General features: G+C 53.1%; 7 protein-coding genes across 7 annotated transcripts; 5 read left to right on the top strand and 2 right to left on the bottom strand.

Annotated features, from left to right (window-relative positions):
- Window positions 1-171: 171 nt before the first annotated feature.
- Window positions 172-3,571, bottom strand: HMPREF1120_06888 (uncharacterized protein; the record flags this gene model as incomplete). The annotated part of the gene is made up of 2 exons (XM_009161099.1): window positions 172-1,048; window positions 1,104-3,571. 2 exons carry the CDS (start codon window positions 3,569-3,571, stop codon window positions 172-174), a joined length of 3,345 nt encoding a protein of 1,114 aa, XP_009159347.1.
- A 1,510-nt stretch (window positions 3,572-5,081) lies between these two features.
- Window positions 5,082-5,560, bottom strand: HMPREF1120_06887 (F-type H+-transporting ATPase subunit H; the record flags this gene model as incomplete). The annotated part of the gene is made up of 3 exons (XM_009161098.1): window positions 5,082-5,350; window positions 5,400-5,481; window positions 5,537-5,560. 3 exons carry the CDS (start codon window positions 5,558-5,560, stop codon window positions 5,082-5,084), a joined length of 375 nt encoding a protein of 124 aa, XP_009159346.1.
- Window positions 5,561-6,501: 941 nt separating this feature from the next.
- Window positions 6,502-7,599, top strand: HMPREF1120_06886 (transcription initiation factor TFIIB; the record flags this gene model as incomplete). The annotated part of the gene is made up of 1 exon (XM_009161097.1): window positions 6,502-7,599. One exon carries the CDS (start codon window positions 6,502-6,504, stop codon window positions 7,597-7,599), a length of 1,098 nt encoding a protein of 365 aa, XP_009159345.1.
- Window positions 7,600-8,549: 950 nt separating this feature from the next.
- HMPREF1120_06885 (carboxylesterase type B) lies at window positions 8,550-11,067 on the top strand (the record flags this gene model as incomplete). Its single annotated transcript, XM_009161096.1, has 10 exons — window positions 8,550-8,761; window positions 8,807-9,143; window positions 9,194-9,268; window positions 9,321-9,405; window positions 9,466-9,533; window positions 9,595-9,827; window positions 9,904-10,231; window positions 10,293-10,425; window positions 10,510-10,751; window positions 10,894-11,067. The coding sequence occupies 10 exons, from the start codon at window positions 8,550-8,552 to the stop codon at window positions 11,065-11,067; spliced, it is 1,887 nt and encodes a 628-aa protein (XP_009159344.1).
- A 558-nt stretch (window positions 11,068-11,625) lies between these two features.
- On the top strand, window positions 11,626-12,681 carry HMPREF1120_06884 (uncharacterized protein; the record flags this gene model as incomplete). Its single annotated transcript, XM_009161095.1, has 1 exon — window positions 11,626-12,681. The coding sequence occupies one exon, from the start codon at window positions 11,626-11,628 to the stop codon at window positions 12,679-12,681; it is 1,056 nt and encodes a 351-aa protein (XP_009159343.1).
- A 581-nt stretch (window positions 12,682-13,262) lies between these two features.
- HMPREF1120_06883 (transcription initiation factor TFIID subunit D10) lies at window positions 13,263-15,083 on the top strand (the record flags this gene model as incomplete). The annotated part of the gene is made up of 2 exons (XM_009161094.1): window positions 13,263-14,693; window positions 14,796-15,083. 2 exons carry the CDS (start codon window positions 13,263-13,265, stop codon window positions 15,081-15,083), a joined length of 1,719 nt encoding a protein of 572 aa, XP_009159342.1.
- A 699-nt stretch (window positions 15,084-15,782) lies between these two features.
- On the top strand, window positions 15,783-18,383 carry HMPREF1120_06882 (uncharacterized protein). The gene is made up of 4 exons (XM_009161093.1): window positions 15,783-17,024; window positions 17,081-17,171; window positions 17,219-17,842; window positions 17,898-18,383. The coding sequence occupies exons 1-4, from the start codon at window positions 16,257-16,259 to the stop codon at window positions 17,963-17,965; spliced, it is 1,551 nt and encodes a 516-aa protein (XP_009159341.1). The 5' UTR covers window positions 15,783-16,256; the 3' UTR covers window positions 17,966-18,383.
- Window positions 18,384-18,442: the final 59 nt, after the last annotated feature.

Genomic DNA, 18,442 nt, shown 5'->3' with positions numbered 1-18,442 from the left:
AGCCCAACAGTTCTTCTATGGTGTTTCTCATGACAAAGCTTTTCCTAGTCGAACGAGTGAAGAAATAAACGAATGAATGGTTGCATGCCTTGTTTGCATGCTTGTCGCTTTGATGCTCGCCCGCCCATCTCCCCTGACTCGCCAGCAAAAACACTCATCTACTTGATCATCTCAACCCATGAATCGGAAATTCTCGACGCCCATGGTCGGCGTCTCCACCAAGGAGTCTCGTGGCACGCCATCCTGCTTGCGTCGGCTATAGAAGCTCCGGCAATCATGTACCACATGGGCCCATTCGGCGAGTGCTCGTCCAGAGTAACGAGCCGTGTTCAGTTCATGATCCCGCGGTTTGAGTGGTTTCACTTCTGGTTTTCTTGTCTCCATTTTCGACTCACTGCCGGCAGTTTCGCCACTGTTTTTGACGTTACAGTTCTGTCGTGAGCGTAGGATCGTTTCCGCGTTGTGTGGGAGTTGTGGAATTGTCAACAGTCGGTTCTGGCTTCGGCGCTCCAAGCTATTACCCATACCAAGCCACTCGAGCGAGAACTTGAAGGAAAACGCTTGATGCGGAGGGGTGTCAGGTCGATATGGTCGATTCGCGGTAATGGCACTATTGGGGCCCGGCGTATTGTCGCCGCCTGGAGTCGAGCCGTTTTCGTCAGGACTGCCCGGTGGCGTCACTTCTCCAGGTCGGCTATTTCCCGAGCTCGCTCCGAAGGCAGTCAGTCCACGGAAGAGACTCCATCGCTTCTTGTTTCCCTGACGTGGTTCGTCGGCGGAGGGGATTGTGCTCAGGGCCGAAGAATGATTTTGGTAAGGAGAAGCCTGGGTGACCACCGCAGGAGGCAGGCGACTCTCAAAATCCATCTTCGAGGCTGACAAGATCGGCTGGCTGTCCGTGCGAAGGATCACAAGCATTCGGCTAGGCGCAGGAGTACAAGGAGCTGAGGATGGCGGAAGGAGGCCTCGCATTTCAGCTTCGGCAACGAGGTATTGATAATGTGCCCAGCACTTCTTCAGGCGCAGTGAAAGCGTTTCCAAAATTTCCCTACCACAATCGTTAGCACAAGAACGTCTCCGTTTGCCAATGGTTTCAGACTTACAAGTCCAGCTCCGATACCTCCTCATCATACCGGGCCACCCTCCAACACAAGAGTCGGTAGAAGTAGTGGCGGACCATTGGGGACCAATGACAAAAGTTCCTCTCGAAATTCGCCTCATCCAAGAGCCAGTCGAGGACGAGCTCGCGTTTTCTGTCTTCATTAAGAATTAAAATGGACCATGTAGTGTACAGGAATGCGATCAACCGGATCTGGGTGAGGCTGGTTTCGCTCTGCATCATTTGCTTCCAGACCTGCATCCAGAACGGCCAATCAAGAACTGGAGTGTCGTTGTAGGTCTGATGGTAGCGTAGCATGATGGGGAGCACTTCCTCCATGAAATCGCAAATAACAAAACAAGCTTCATTGTTGTACAGGGAGATGTTGCGCGTGGCGCATTTGGTGATGATGTCAAAGGTCCCAAGAAACAAATTTCGGAAGGGTGCATGGTCAGGTTGAGGGTCGCTGAGTACATATCTCAGAAGGATGATGAGCCGGTTTTCCGCAATCGATCGGGTAGCGTTTGCCATGGTCATGGGCAGCGGGGCCCTCGCATCTGCTTGGTCCATGGGATAACCTGCGCCCGAAGAATAATTGTCGACGACAGGTTGTCCAGCCTGTCGATAGATGGTGTTCTCAAGGACGACCAACATCTGTGCACATACCGGAACGAACCCAGGAATTCCAGCACGGTCTTTTGTCGATATCTCTTCTGGGAGGAAGTCCGACACCAACAGGTGGTACTGATTGACAAACGCAAAGAACAAGTCACTGTCTCGTCCGGACCATCGTGCGACCCAGTTAAGGCCCCATTCGGTTCCGTTCCAGCCAGGAGGCATCTGACCGCGCTGTTGCAAATGGCGCATAAGAGCTGCCTGCGATGAAACGGACAGACTGCGTACCGCAGTTGGGAAGTGTCCGGCCAGAGCGGTCGAGACCAAGTCCAGTTTGTAGCCACGAGTAATTCCCAGCTCGTTGAAAGTCCGTTTCACGACGGCAGAAGGCAGGCGCCACGACCTGACCAGCAAGTCCGCCATGCCTGGGCAAAAGAAGAAGGCATATGCACATGTTTTCCCTGCGAAGGTGACCAGGCTCGCTGGTGCAGTTTTGATAGAAACCTTTTCCACCACAAATGCCATTTGTGAGAGCAAGTTCTGGACAAACACGTTCCGCACGTTCCGATGAATGGTGTCAGTGAGGAAATCCGCCTCGTCCGATTCTAGAGAATTGCTGGACTTTGACTTCGATATCGAACAGGGTACAGTAGACTCGCCGATGGGAGACATGTGCACCGGCACTCTCCATTCGGGGCGTAACATGATCATAGTGGCTGTTTCCAAGAATGCCGGTCGATCAGTTCCCGCAATTGCCTGATTGCTCGTTCCATGAAGCAGCTCAAGGAGACCAGTCCACCATTTATTCAGGATAACCACCCGGCGATCTAAGTCCTCGGCGCGAAGGTCATGGTTGGAAGGATGGTTGGCGTATTTCTTCAGAAACGGCTGCAAAGTGCCTCGGAGTATCCTGGCTTTCTGAAGACTTGCCCTGCTGTGAAAATTCGTGTACTCACCGTCGATCGTCCGAAAAGCCGACCATAGCGGGTCCTTCTTCTTGCCAGCCTCAAAACCAAGCGTCGCCAGTCGTTCGGAGGAGTGTGGGCTCGGTAAAGGTGGTAATCTAACCAGAGAAATTCTAGACTGCGATTTTTCTGTCGAACCTTGGCTCTTTAGTGACTGCGATGAAGCATTTCTCGATAGACGTTTTGGACTGCTGCCCTTTTTCTTCTTGGACTGAGAAGGGTCAGGTTGATTGCCCCGAGCCCTAGTCTGGTTTTGCGACTCAGCAGATGACGTGGCCGAAACAGATGGCACGGTGGAGAGATCAGAGACGGTTGAAACTTCCTGCTCTTCATCGGCCTTGACCTTGCTCGGCGACAAACTCCTAGTTCTTCCCACCAGTTCGCCCTCTTTGCGCGCAGGGGATGCAGGCCGCGACGAAGAGCCAACCCAGGATTTGCGAGCCAACGTGCGGATGGTGCCTGTAACCGATCCTCTCAGACTCTTCGCAGGTTCCTCCTTTTCAGAAGACGACTTCCTGCTTGTTCGTGTTTGGGCATCTTCCTCGTCTGGGGGCAGCGAGAAAATAGCGGTCGACATCCTCTTTTTGGCCTTTTTAGATGCTCTGCGGAAGAGAACCATGTTCGCAGAACTGAGTAGGTCGTTCAACTTGGCTGAAGGGTCAGGCGGCAGCGAGAGGACATTCTCTGAGAAGGTTCGCTTGATGGCAGGGGGACGGATCTCTCTTCCTGTTTGCAACTCTGAGATGTAGGTGTAGCTTGCAGAGCGAGTTAGATCCGCCGAAGGACGTTCAGAAGCCTTTTCAGAGTCAGGACGAGGAGTGACTGAGTGAACGGGGCTGAGGACGTGAGCAGGCAGCGCCGGCATGACCTGCCCCTCGACATGTGCAGCCATTGCAGTGTTGGCCGCGGGTTCAATAGATTAGACCCGCGTGGAATCTGTCTGTATCTCTTCTCTTCTAGATCCCGCCATTAGACAGGACTGGCAGCAGGCATCACAGGAAGACCGAAGACAAGGCCACGCGGTGCTCAGGGAACGAACGGCCGGGAGGATCGGATACTATAGTAGTGGACTGATAAGAACAGAAAGAATAAGGTCGGTCTAGGAACGACAGACGGGGGACGCGGGTTCACAAATACTCGAAGATACACATTGAAGAAGAATAAGAAGTAGAATCGACACGCGGGAGAAGCAGAGTGCAGAGATGAACGACAGTAAGAAGTGGTGGATGGAGATCTCGAAAGCAGAGTCCAGCTGCGGTCGGTCGGTCTCGTGTGGAAATGAACCTTGATTGAATCCGGGTGGATGTTGCAAGCACAGCGACCGGGGGCTGCGAAGGCGCTGAATGGGCGCAGCCTCCTAGGGCCCTCATCGGCGTCATCAACCGCCGGCGCCTGCGCACATCTTGACTCAAGACAACCTTGAGCCTTGAAACATCAGGGATCTCTCACTAGTACGTTGTATTGTATACTGATCCCCGGTGTGTAGATTGCCCTCCGAGTTCTCGCGTGCCGGACTACTGCTAGATGCTCCTCTCCGGCGACTCTTTATACTCGAGTCCCGCGCTCCATCGTCCTACCGTGATAAGGCGCCGCCTTTCCTGTAACTTCCAATACGGCAGCGAGCCGTGCGCATACCCGTCCCTCCGTCCCTCGGCCGAGCAGGTGGCCCCTGGTGTTACTATCTTTGTGCGACGGTCCGCCCTGTCACTTCGCTAGGCAAAAACGCCAATCACTCGATCACGACCACGCCTTGTTTCTCTCTACACGGGTCGCGTCACGCAATATAGGTACGGCTACGGCAACGGCAGCATAACCTCGCCAAGGTCGAAAAGATCAGAGTGTGTTAGTTGCGGACATGGCTCGACAGGGGAACAGAGTTCTGACTGCGGGTGCTCCGGCCGTTCTCCACGGCGCTGCGGACGTTGGCATGCATGGGTGCAACGCCTATCAACGCATGGCCTCCGCAGCCCTGGCAAAAGATCCATCTCCGGTGGTGTCCAAGGGCCAGTACAAGATGAAGCTGCTGCCAATGCCGGTGCTTGCCAGAACTTGTTGGAGCCCTTAGAGATGCAAAATACGTAGGACATACCCCATTGTCGTTGTGCCTGTAGACAGTATATGTAAATCAGAAATACGGGCTCCAACCTGGTACACGACAACCTTGAGGACCTAGATCTAGAGGGCTTCGCGGCCATTACGGTCTTTTGGAATCGACCCGCAAAACGATCTTGAGGCTGCAAACTGGAGTGTATGGTTGTCGAGGAACTTGTAGCATTTTCAGAGGCCTTCCTCCAGGATCGCAGAGACCACCCGTCTAAAAAAGTGATGAAGAGACCTTCTGATCATCCTCAACGCTCGAAGCACCGTTCCTGTACATCGCTCGAAAATCCGTCCGTGGCCAATTAATGGTGGGCAGGTTCATCATCGTCCTCCTCAATATCCTCAAAGAAGTCTTCCTCCGCCTGTGTCTCGCCAGCCGCGCTCTGGCCTTCGACTTCCACCACCTGTTCTTCATATTCTTTCATTTCACTAGCGAGATTGGTTTCTTCCGGAGACTTTGGTGGGGGAGGGGGTGTAAATTTTTGGACGTGGCCTTCAGCGTCGGATGCCTTTTGCGGTGCTGGCTTATATGCTCGGAGCTCTTTCAAGTACAAGTCCTGAATCAGGTCGGCTGCAGACGTTAGTAGTTTTCCTGGGCGTGGCGTGTAGGGTTTGCGTACGCATCTTCGAGACTGACGAAACTGCAAAGCTCCGACGAGGAGCCTGCATGGTTCGGAAGCTCATGCGAGCTAGGACTCGAGTCTATCACCCGCGTCAGTCTTGTCAAACGGTTCATGCACACAGAGACCAAACTCACGCTGGCTCTCAGTGACTGCGCCATTGTTTGCTGATATTTGAAGGGTGCAATGGGTGCTCAATCCGATCTGAATGAAGCTCGATTGATTCCTTGAAGCTCGCTTTGGCGCTAGAACCATTTTAGGAACAGCGCGTCCACGTGACCTTCCAGCCTCTGACAAACTCTCAACCTTGATATTTCAAAGCGCGCCTCGCTCCTCCTTTCCATCACCTTCTCTTCTTCATCCCACCGCCACCTTTCCATCGCAGAAACCGTCATATATCATCTCTGTCGACTCGTCTGATTTTATCAGAGAAGATTACACTGACGAAGTGCGCATTCTCGAACGACGGGCCGACGAGCGACTTTCGTGCTCCGAGATACTTTCAACGTCTTTGACTCACGAGACCTTCACTGGTTTGAGGTCTAAGTCAGGTCCTTGCTCAGTCTTGCGCCGGTTTCAAGCGACTGCGATTCAGCATCACACGAAATCTTCTTACTCCTTCAGAAAGGTACTTTAGATAGTTGACATGAACCAGCCGCTCACTCCTCGTTTGGGTTACTTTTAGCCTGTTGAGGACCTGACTGACATGTGGTTCCTGCAGTGTATGACGATCCGCGACTGCAAGTCGACGTCTGCACTGCGACCTCGTTGCTCAAATCAGAGAGAAGAAGAAAAGAAATCATACAATCCCGTCCAGTTCCGCTAAATTTCAGTTCCATTCTGCCCGCTGCTCGAAGTGACAAACAAGTAACATCCGCCAGCCGGGTGAGGCTCACAGTTTCTGTCTGGACAGGACTTGGCCACGCCGGCCTTTGCGCTCACGACCGCCAAACTGTATTCTCCGTTGTTCGTCAAAACCTTCGCAAACAATCATAACCTCAGGACTTCCTACCATAAGATTAAGAAGCGCCAGAATCAGCGCATCCAGGGGAAGCTGAGCGGACATATTACCAAGAGTACCAAGAAGATCCCTGCAGGCAAAATGTCGGCCGCCGCCGCAGCTACTGCGGGCCTTGAGAACCAACCGCCAGATGCTCCCGCATGGCGAGAAAACTTGAACACACATCTCATCTGCCCAGATTGCAAACAGGTACCCCCTGATCTTATCGAAGAGAATGCTGACACTATCTGCGCCAACTGTGGGATGGTTTTGGCTGAGCGACTGATCAGTTACGAGTCTGAATGGCGAACCTTCAACTCGGATGAGGGCAAAGGCGAGGACCCAAACCGTGTGGGTGAAGCTGACAACGAACTTCTCCTCACCAACAATGCGGGAACGATGATCGGAGGGGGTGGCCCAAATGTTTCCCGGGAAACACGCAAGCTCAAGAAAGCGCAGGCTATGCAGCTCGAAAACAAGGCAGACAAGGCTTTGCAGGCTGCCTACGCACAGGTCGAGGCTTGGGGAGAGAAGGCCAAGCTCACTGCGCCAGTTAAGATGGCAGCGAAGATGTATTTCAAGCGGGTCTACGAAGCGAATGCTCTCCGAGGCAAACAGACCGATGTCATTCTCGCCGGATGCCTCTTCATTGCCTGTCGTCAGCTAAAGACTCCCCGGTCTTTCACCGAAATCTTCGGACTGACCTCGGTCCCTAAGAAGGAAATTGGCCGCGCCTACAAGAACTTGGAGAAGTTCTTGACCAAGGCTGCCCACGACAACATCCAGGCCGTCGAAGGCAGCGGAGGGATTGCGAACCGAGACGTGCTTGAGTACCGCGGCACGCAGTCGACCAAACCAGAAGATCTGTGTGGCAGATACTGCAATATGGTCGGTCTGAACTTTCGAGTTGAATCCATTGCCAAAGCCCTTGCCAAGAAGATTCCTACCATCGAAGGCCTGGCTGGGCGCAGTCCCCTCTCCAACGCTGCCGCTTGTACTTTCTTTGCAAGCTGGTTGATTGGCTTCGGCAAGCCCAGCAAACAAATTAGCGAGGTTGCTGGTGTGAGTGACGCAACCATCAAACACGCCTACCGTTACCTTCTCCAGGAGAAGGAACGGCTAGTCGAGGACAGCTGGCTCGGTGAACAACCCCCGCCTCATGGTGGGTTTGGCGACTTGAAGAACCTGCCTGGTGCATAACTTTTAATGTCGGGGCGACGGTCACGACTAGACATGCACCTCCAGACGAACCGGTGTCATGCCGGGACGAACGACTTTCTTTGCGGGGTTGAGTTGACCTTTAGCCGAAAACCCAAACCAAAGCGGATCTTCGGTCCACCTGCAGTTGTACCACTGTATTTCAAAGCATTACCCGTGGCGGATCATTGGTGGGAGGCCTCATGCGCGTACTGCTTTGATTTTGATTTTGCCTGCCCCGAACGTCTCGTATACTAGTAGGGGCACCTTGATGCATAGCGTGGCGTTGGAAGTTAAGCTGGTCTCGAAGATGGGAAGGGTCGAGCTCCGAGAGATTGACACAAAAAGATACAAGCTCGAACTTATTCGGTTCATTTGAGGCTTAATAAAACATTGCCCGGGTATCCTGTTGAATTGTGCTCCGGTTGAAAAGTTTGCTTCCAGCTGCCGTGCTGTTCATGGCTTCAAGTTGCGGTTTGAAAGTGGAGTAGCTTGCCAATTGACCCACGTGATCGCACGAACGCCGGTCAGGCCTTCCGATTGGTCAGCCTCGTGCATGGGGCCCCCGACCGTCCTCGCTTTTGGACGATCAACTCGAAGGCCCATCAATCAATTGTGGAACAGATTCATGACGTCGCCCTGGACCTTGCACTGACTCCTGAGCTCTTCCTTGTCCAACGTGAACAGCTTCTGGCCATTCCTGTAGAACCCATGTCATTATTGCTTCGACTCCGCCTGTTCCGTTTGCTCTAATGAGGATGAACACTCCAATGCCGCTCGCACACTGAGGGCCCATGTGCGGCGCGATCGATGTACCCTCGTGCCGTCTTCCGTGCGCAAACTTTCTAGAATGGCAGAGCAACTAGATATACTGGCTACAGCCAGAGTGCGAGCTTTTGAAATGTTCACCCCTCGTCAAATCCTCTGCTGAGTGCTAACGAGCGCCGTTGATCATGTTGTCTATATTTATTTCCTGCATCCTTTTTCTGGCTGGCTGCACGGCGCGTCCCAGCTTTGAGTACAAGGCAAACCCTTTTGCGACGGCGCTTCAAGCTCGACAATACAGTGGAAACTCTTCGTCATCCTCTTCTTTGCAAGTGGATTTGGGCTATGAGGTCTATCAAGGAACATCAAATAGTACCTCTGGTCTGAACATTTGGCGAGGGTAGGCATTCCACGAGTGGCGGTCTACACGGCTTACACAACACAGCATACGCTTTGCGGCACCACCGACTGGCTCGAATCGATGGCAGGCACCAACAGCACCACAGCAGAACCGGTCTTCGGTTATTAGTGCGACCTCGTTCGCACCGATCTGTCCCCAGGGACCGGACGCCAGCACATCAATCAATGCAGTGAACCAGACCGGTGCGAGCGAAGACTGCCTCTTCTTGAACGTCTACTCTCCAAGCAACGCTACCGGACCCCTTCCGGTTCTCGTCTGGATCCACGGTGGCGGATACGGAGCCGGTAATGGCAGACAGGATCTCTCCACGATCATCAATGCCAACAACAACAGCTTCGTTGGTGTGGCCATTCAGTATCGGGTTCGCTGCCTGACGCCTTCTGGCATTGTATCTGGCTGATAGGGGAGCAGCTTGCAGCGTTTGGGTTCCTTTCTTCCGACGAAGTATTCCGCAACGGCGTCGTCAATGCAGGGCTTCTTGACCAGGTGGGTACTTCTATCGGCAGCTGATCTGCTTGACCACTGACAGCATGCGAAGCACTTCGCCCTACAATGGGTGCAATCCTACATCGGGCTTTTCGGCGGAAATGCTTCGCAGGTGACGATTTCCGGGGAAAGCGCTGGTATGTTGCTAATATATCATGCCCTGAGACTGACAGCAACACTGTGCTGAAACTCATTAGGTGGCGGATCCGTGATGCTTCAAGACATGGCCTTTGGCGGAAGTCTAGGTCAATCACTCTTCGTCAATGTAAGGGACTAGATTGCATTACCCTGTTGCCCATTTTTTGGGAAGCTGAACTGCATCGCAGACAATCGCCGCATCCCCTTACTTGCCTATGCAATATGGCTATAAGGACTGGGTCCCTTCTCAAGCCTACTATGCGTTCGCAACACAAGCAGGTTGTGCACCGAATCTACCTTATGGAAGAAATCCGCAAACCATTTTTCAATGTTTGGTCTCAAAAGACACGAGTACTTTGATCAATGCCAGTGCCACGATATCCCAGTCAGGAAACTTTGGAACGTGGGCTTTTCTACCAGTGTAACTATTGCCCCAACTCAACCTGGTTTGCTCTACACGTAACTTGAACTTTTGCTAACGAATGGGTTTTCCAAAGCACGGACGGCGTTTTCATCCAAGACCTCCCAAGTCAGCAACTCCTAAGAAGACGGGTGAATGGGAAGAATGCATTGATCGGAAACAATGCCAACGAAGGGCCATCTTTCACTCCGCAAAACATCACTACCGAACAGGATCTCGTTTCGTGGCTACAGTTGACGTTCCCACTCTTCACAAACGATGATATCGCAAAGGTTCTTCTCTACTATCCCAGTTCTAATGGTTCTGCAAACGCCGATGCACCCTTGTATGCCACATCGGGCGAGTCTGGGGCTAGCGCGCTCAACGAAAGCTCTGTTGGAGCAGGACAGCAGCAGAGAGCAGATGTAAGAGAAAGAAGTCCAAAACATGTCAAGAACTTTGTTGTTTGCTAACAAGGAAAACTAGAACATCTATGCGGAAACAACCTTTGTGTGCCCTTCCTATTGGATGGCCATTGCATACAACGATCAAGGAAGAACTTCGTACAAGTACCAGTTCTCGGTGGAGCCGGCATTACACGGGGCCGATGTCAGTGCATGTATGTGAATTGGAATCGGAATCCCAATCCTGCCAGTGCCCAGAGATAGGGTAGCCATATCATACTGACTCTTTTTGTAAACAGATTTTGGCCCAGCCCCGTCCAATGTCGGCCCTGATCTGGCGCTGGCATTCAGGCAAATCTGGGGCAACTTTATCACCACCAACAACCCCAGCATCCCGTCCAACATTGCAATTGGCGCATCGGCATCCTCGAATTCGTCCTCGAATTCAACGTCGTCGTCGTCGTCATCTTCGTACTCCAATGATGCGAGTAATTGGCCCCCGTTTTCCATGTACGCGCCATATCAGATCAATTTGAACCAGGTAAGTTAGGTCTCCCATCCCCTGGCTCCGACCCGACGTTGGTCAAGGCAACGTTGAATCCTCGTGAACCGTCAAGTTTGATTTGATGGCCGTGGTGATTACCTTAAACTTGGCTGACCGTTCGACTTTCTTCTTCTCGCAGACCGGAGGAACGTCTTTCTCCATGGACATCACGCAGATTGGACGTAACATCACCGAGTATGGCAATCCAGGGCTGCAGAACAACATTACCTTGGTCAATGCGTGGACCTGGGAGGCCGGACGAGGGTATCGGTGTGAGTTTTGGCGTAGCATGGGCGCCATCGTGCCCGAATAATGGTAGGCGTGCCAGTGGTGGGATGGGATGCATGGCATGGCCGTTTTTTCTCAGGGTGGACGTGGGATGCGATGTGACGTCTCTTATGAGGCTGTCTACCAGGTATGGCTTGGAGGGCCCGCCTAGTGTCGCTAGGATGCGTGTGTATATATTTCTATAATGCTGGGCCACCGTTGGATGATACACATCCGTAATGGGCCGGTGAGCCACCTGATAGCGAGGTGGTACAAGCAACCTCATGTTTCGATGTTGCAATAAGTGCCAGAGGGCGTGTGCAATACGACTCCAGCAGTCAAGTTTACCTATTATGCGAATACGAAGGAGGATGTGATGTAAACATATACTCGGTCTACCCCATTTATGCCATGTCACAGCCCCACGGGGAACTTGATACAAACCCACAAATGGTACACCCAGTCCCGAGAAAACTTGGTCCCACTATCTAATTCAGGCTGTAGCAGGATCACAAGAGACCTGGCCGGAAGCCGAAACCAGCAGACTTCTTCGATTGTGCAATCCTCGTCGACAGCCTTAAGAGCCGAGGCATATACTGGAAACATGGCGGCGCCGCAGCACTTGACCTGTCTCTGTGGACTCGTAAAAGAGCCCGCGTCTCTGCTTGCATCCTCAGAAGGTCCATTCGAGGGTAGCATCTGTCACTGCGATACATGCCGGCATACAACGGGAGCGTTAGGGACCTGGTATGCCACACTCAAACGCAGCCCGAGCGAGGAGAGCCTAAGCCATACAACTGCCTACAAAACTTCAAGCAAATATACGCGGTTCTTCTGTAAGCAATGTGGGTGCCATGTCTTTGTACGGTCTGAGCGTGACGGGAGATGGCTGGCCTGCGCAGGCATCGTCGAGACTGATATTAGGCGGGTTGAGGGCGAAACCAAAGAGGGAAGGCTTGACAACGTCGCAAGAGTGACATTTCACGAATATGTCGGCGATGCACACGACGGCGGGATCGCACCGTACATGACTCGCCTGGGCGGGAGAACTGTCCCTTGCTTCCTCACAGAACCAGATGACGGCGCTGAGCCTATGCCCGAGAACGAACTCCAGAGATTGCGAACCAAAGGACTCAACGAAGCGTCCCAGGGAAGAAGCGAATACTTGCCAGTGGCATGTCACTGCGGCGGTGTCCAGTTGCACATAGTACCGCCTGCCTACGACCAAGGACAAAAAGACTGGTACGTACCTTCAGACCGGAGCAAGTACTATGCACGATTCTGCTGCTGCAGATCATGCCGTCTCACCCTGGGATTCTCGATGCAGCCATGGACGTATATCCCGCCCGGACAGATCTTGACAGCACAGGAAGAGCCAGTCATCTTCGGGCCAAAGGCCAAGGACGCGGTCCAAATCGCAGGACTCAAGCATTATCAGAGTTCAGAGTTTGTGTTGCGCAGCTTTTGCACGACTTGCGGCGCAACAATTTTTTACCAGAGCTTCGAGCGGCCATACATCATCGATGTCAGCGTCGGAGTGGTCAGATCTGCAATTGGCAATGCGCTGGCTGGAGAATGGCTGCAGTGGGATAGGAGCATGGTGAGCAAGAGAAATGAGGCCGTGGACAATGAGTTGGTGGACGCGTGGTTGAAGGCTTGAAAGGCTCAATTTGGTACACACGTAGCATAAATGACTGAGACGAGCACCAACAAAGGGAATGAAGCAGTGGTACGGATCAAGCAATCCATTACCTACCCAGGTACAATAGGTAGTCGAGTAGCAAAGGAGAACACAAGAGTCAGAGAACAATGTGGTCGTGCAGTGGGCAGTGCGTGTTGAAGGCAGCGAAGACTGTCAGGCAAGTGCGTCGAATATATTGTATTGTCTTTGAGGGGCACTTTGAACAAGTTCACTTCAACTTCATCCTACTCTGAGATACACTTTTCTTACCCTCTAACCAGCCACTGTCTCGATCACCTCCATTTGCGCATTCGCGTACCCTAACGGCCTCTACTTCGCACGTCTCACCACGCTCGGCCTGCCGTTTGTCCCGACTTTACTGGCCATTCTAGCCATGAATCTTCCTCAACACTGAATCCACGCCCAGTGTTGATCTCACCCATTTGTTCATTCTCCTGATCCATACTTGTTCGACCATTAGTGTCTGGGGGTCCACCAGAAATATCTGCGGTGTTATACTGAAAACTACAGAACTTGACGGTGTTATCACTCTACCGGCCATGGAAGGCAACGCGCAACAAGCCCGGCCACCCCAGCCTGCGCCGCAACAACAAGCCTCCCTTATCCGACCCGAACAAGTTCAACGATTACCGCAGTTGAATCCCGCGCAGAAACAGCAGTATGAGCAGGGAGTCAAGAGATTCTGGGAGGTCCTGAATACTACGCCGCAAGGCGATCCCAAGTACAACGAAGCCTACCAAGGCCTGGTGCGGACGTCAAGCCAGTTAATGGCTGGCATGAAACAGTGGCAGCAGAACGCAAAACAGCGGATGGCGGCTCAGGCGCAGCAACAGGCAGCACAGCAGGCTCAACAACAGGCCCAGCAGCAAGCCCAGCAACAAGCGCAACAGCAGGCGACCCAGCAGCAAGGCCAGGCGCAACCACAAGCCCAGAAGGCTGCCCCAGGCATCACAGGTGGCCAAGCGCAGGCTACAGCGGGCCAAAATGGAAGCAGTAGCGTGCAGTTCAACCAGCTGTTACCCGAGATTCAGCGCAAAGTGAATGAACAACATTTCTACTATCCTCCAGCCATGACCAAAGGTACGGAAGCCGCCGAAGTCTGGCTGCGCGAGGCAAAGGCAAGATTAGGACAAGCTCTCCAGAGACTCCAGGTGGCGAAGCAGAAGAGGACCGAGTTTCAGAGACAAGCCCAACAGCGACAGCAGGCCGGCAATCCTTTGACGCCGCAAGAAACCGAGGTGTTCAACAATAAAATCGCACAGTGTGATCGAGCTGTAAATGAGAGCACTCAGTTCATGAAGAAGTTTAACGAGCAGCAAGAGCAATTTCGCGCCGCCCAGCCTCAGAATCAATACACCAAGCAAGCAGCGCCGAGTGGTGCAATTGGTGACAGCGCACTCGCAGAAGCTTCATCTGTCCCTCACTTGCAATCTGGAGTTCAAGGCCCGACAGCTCACTCGATCAGTAGTGCTGTGTCTGCTGCCCGAAACCAAGCAAGCGCAGCCCAAGCTGGCAGTGTTCCAGGTGCGACGCCTCAGCCCGGACAAAGCGCAATAGCAACCAGTCAACAGACGCCAGTGAGCGCAACCCAGGCACAGTTTCCAACGGTTCCAGCAGACGCAACGGCAGCGGCAGCGGCAGCGCCTCGTCCAGTCTCACATCAAGGTCAGGCTATGCCTCCTCAAGCCACACCACATAGTGCTCAACCGGGCGGCCATCCGCATCCTCTTAACACGAGTATTAATGGCGCAAAAACCGCCACTCCAGTCATTACGAAGAACCTACAAGTCGCTGAGCCCAAACCCGTTGCAATGCCACCATCCAGACCAACCTTGACCGGCGGCGCAGGCGTGGGACTGCCCGGCCAGCTGGCGCAACCGGCCATTACCGCGCTTCCCGGCTACGTTTTGGAATCGAGCGAGGATGGCCGTGTGTTGTCCAAGAAGAAATTGAACGAGCTTGTTCGCGAGGTCTGCGGTCCCGGACCAGAGGAGCAACTGGAGCCTGAAGCTGAAGAGGAAAGTTCTCACCCACATTCGTACGCTGGTCATGCCGACTAACATCTTCTCCAGATATTCCTCGCCATTGCCGACGACTTTGTCGATGAACTAGTCTCGTCCGCGTGTAAGCTGGCCAAGCTTCGTGGCTCATCCAGCCTTGAACTACGCGACCTTCAAATCATCCTCGAACGACAATACAATATCCGGGTCCCCGGCATATCCACGGACGAGATTCGAACTGTGCGCCGACCGCAGCCTGCGCCAGGTTGGGCTCACAAGATGAGTGCGGTCCAAGCTGCTAAGCTGACGGGCGGTGGTAGTGCAGCGGGCACAGCTAACGCTGCGGGCAAGGACGCCTAGAGTCGTTTCTCTTTGCATCAAATCATGAAGCATCAGTGCAATAGGCGTTGGGAAAGGGACCAGGGCGCCTGCTACGGGCCACAGGCATAGCTATGGAGTTGCGACGCAGGGCGTTGTATTATCACAACTGGGGTCTTGTCACAGGCGTTGTTACTGCGCCTTCGGAAAGCAGTGAGGTTTAGCAGGCTACGGGATCGATGGATGGCTGAATCTTGCATCTGCAACAGCCTCGGAGGCTGAGGTTAGCATTAGGTAGACTTTGGCAGAAATGGTCTCCAGGCGAACCGGACGTCTGCAATTCCACGCAGCATTCAATATTCAATTTTCCTTAGCCCTTCATTCCCCTGCCCTGCCACGTTGCTGAGCCAGTGCCATGGTGCATGGTTCGTTATCGAATGGTATACTATTAAGAGCCCAACTGCGCCGAAATAATGGAGACTCGAACAGTGTCCCGACGGGCACTGGTGTTTATCGGCGGGCGTAGAGCAGAAGTCAGACACGAATTTGACAAACACGAAATACAGAAGTCGATTGGTTCTGCTGCTGCCCAATCGCCAGAATCGAAAGAAAGAACAGAGGTTTGACGCCGGCAGAAGAACCGAACTAAGTGTGGCCTGGACGTGGATGAAGAGATGGCGGCGGCAGCAGCAACGTCATCAGGGCATCAGCGGGCATCACTGGCAGCAGGGAAGCAGGGGAGCAGGAGAGCCCAACTCGTGTTGCGCAGGCGTCTGTAGCAGGTTGTCTTCCCCAGTAGCAGCACCCAGCACTTTATTAGTTCAGGTATGATTGAGTGGGACAGTGATAGTTACTGTAAAGGCAAGATCATGACCTCCTCCAGTTACTACTGTACTAGTAGCACCACCATTCAAGTGACCTCCCAGCCTTCCCGTTCTATCCTCCTCAGAATTGCGCCCGCTACAGAGTGACTCAGGTCTCACAGCCTCTTTGTCCACCGTCACATCCAGTAACACTACCAGGTATCACCTGTACATACCCCAGCGCTCAACCAAACCGCAGGCACGCGAGGGTTGGACTGTTCTGAGTCTGACTGCGCCAGCCTTGTCTTTCCCCTCCACAGAAACGCACACCTACATTTTGATCTCTGCCACTGGCAGTGACCATCTGTGGGCTTCCGCAATCTCAACATACTAGTATCGATACCCTCCAGCCATGTCTCGCTATCGGCCTGATCCTCGTTATTCCGAGGGCAACCTGCCCTACCGTGAACCGCCTGCCCAACGCTGGGACACCGATCGTTTCGCACGAGAACGAGAGATTCGAGCACCGCCTGTCATTGACCAACGTCCGCCTTATGCCGACTTCCCCCCTCGGCGGGCGCCGGTCTACGAAGACCAGCGATATTATGAAGAAGATAGATATGGACCGCGTGGAACGACGCAGCGCAAGTACTTTGAGGAGACCGACTACTATGATCCAAGGGGTCAACGAGGCCAAATGGTCCCATATGCGCCCGAGCGTCCAGCCAGGCCCGAACCACCGCCACGGCCCGGCCTACTTCGCCGCCAGTCGAGCTTGGACACTTTCGATCGCCAACCCGCCCGACGCTACCGCGATTACGATGATGACTATGTTCCCCAAAGAGCCCCTCCTCCGAGAGAACTGATTCCTGTGCCAGTGCCATCGCCCAGGCGACAGCCCCGGTACGACGACCGATACTATGATGATGTCCGCGTGCAAGATCCCGACCTTTACGGTGATGATGGCTTCAGAGAATATCGTGAGCGGGAGTGGGTCTCGCGTCGGAGACGGAATAGCAGCCCATCACCTGATCGGCGAACGATGAGAGAGGAATTCTTCGAAGAGGTCAAGGAGGAGAAGGAAGTCAAGCAGTACCCTCGCCGTGGCAAGACGCGCATGCCAAAGAGACTCGTTCACACCAAGGTCTTGTATGACTTGGGATATCCGTACTACGAGGAGGTAGAAAGCACCATTCCCCTGTTAACCCCGACGATGTCGTTACTAAAATGCTATAGGATGAGCGTACTATCATCATTGAGAAGGCTCTTGGCCCGGAAAACATCGATGAAATTTTCGCCAAAAGTAAAGAATATCGTGAACGTGAAGGTAAGCATGATTCAGCCTTCTCCAGATCGTCTTCTGATTGATTTCAGTCTCCACTACCCGGCTCATTGAGGCTCCTCCAAGATCCTCCCGCCATGGAGATTTTGTCATTGAAAAGTCGGAAAAAGTCGAGGAAATTAAGACTGTACCGTTGACACAGGCTCCACGCTCGGTTCGTGAGTGGGATGCGCTTTCAGTTCGTTCGCCTTCGCCTAAATCCCATCGGTCACGCTCCCGACGCCGGCGATCTTCGCCTGGCCTTGTCAAGGAGACAGTGGTTGAGAAGAAGGAAGTGGTCAAGGAGGTTTCACCCGCACGCACGCACCGCTCAAGCACCACCCGGCGGAGAGGCTCCTCTGTCAGCGATGAAACTATCATTGAACGCAAGATTGTACGGGAAGATGAGTTCGAGGACTCCAACTCCGTTCACGTTGGCCCACTAGCACTTGTTGTTGATCGAAAGCCACAACGCAGCGAGCGTGACATCAAGGAAGAAATCCGCAGCCTCGAGGCAGAACGAAAAGCCCTGCGTCGCGAGAGGAGATACGAACGCGATCCCGGTACAGAAATTGTCAAGGTCGAGCGGGTTCGCGAACGATCACCATCGCCTCGTGGGGAAGTGATCATTGAACGCCGTGGTGATGAAATCTTGGAAGTCAAGAAAGACCGGCGAGGTAGGATGTCGTTAGTCGCTAAAGGAGGTTGATGATTTTCCTGACGGCGTGATAGGTCGTTCACGCTCTGTCGCTGCTCCCAGTCCGGCAATCATCAAAGCTATGATGGCGACATTGACCTAATGGTCTCATTTCCGCAATTATCTCGGCAGCTTGCGAGGAAAATACCGGATTTGCGCGCATACAAGGTCAGCTGTCATTGAATCAATGCTCAACTCAATGGGGTCGGGGATAACAGCAAACATTTGGTATGGCGCTGAAGACGAGGCGACAGATGAAAACAGATGAATGGACTATCTATGATCTTTAGTCTTGATTGCACAGTGACGAATTTCTTTGGGTTTTCATGATTTCGGCAGGAGGTTTTATGAAGATGTCTTGTTTCTGGATGATAGACACGGCCGCAAAGATTCATGATAGGTTTCACTCACAAGAAGATCAAGCGATATACTGTAGTAAGCTTGGGCTGTAAACTGGGTGCGACTGTACCCTCACTAGTGAAGGACAGATACTACTACCAGGTAGGTACCTAGTAAACCGCTTGTGAGATGGGCAGCGCGCGAGGCACATGTTTCGTTGCTGACACTAACGACGTAAGCC

The sequence above is a fragment of the Exophiala dermatitidis genome, assembly GCF_000230625.1.
Source record: "Exophiala dermatitidis NIH/UT8656 unplaced genomic scaffold supercont1.6, whole genome shotgun sequence".
NCBI lineage: Eukaryota > Fungi > Ascomycota > Eurotiomycetes > Chaetothyriales > Herpotrichiellaceae > Exophiala > Exophiala dermatitidis.
This window is presented reverse-complemented; position numbering and strand designations above follow the sequence as displayed.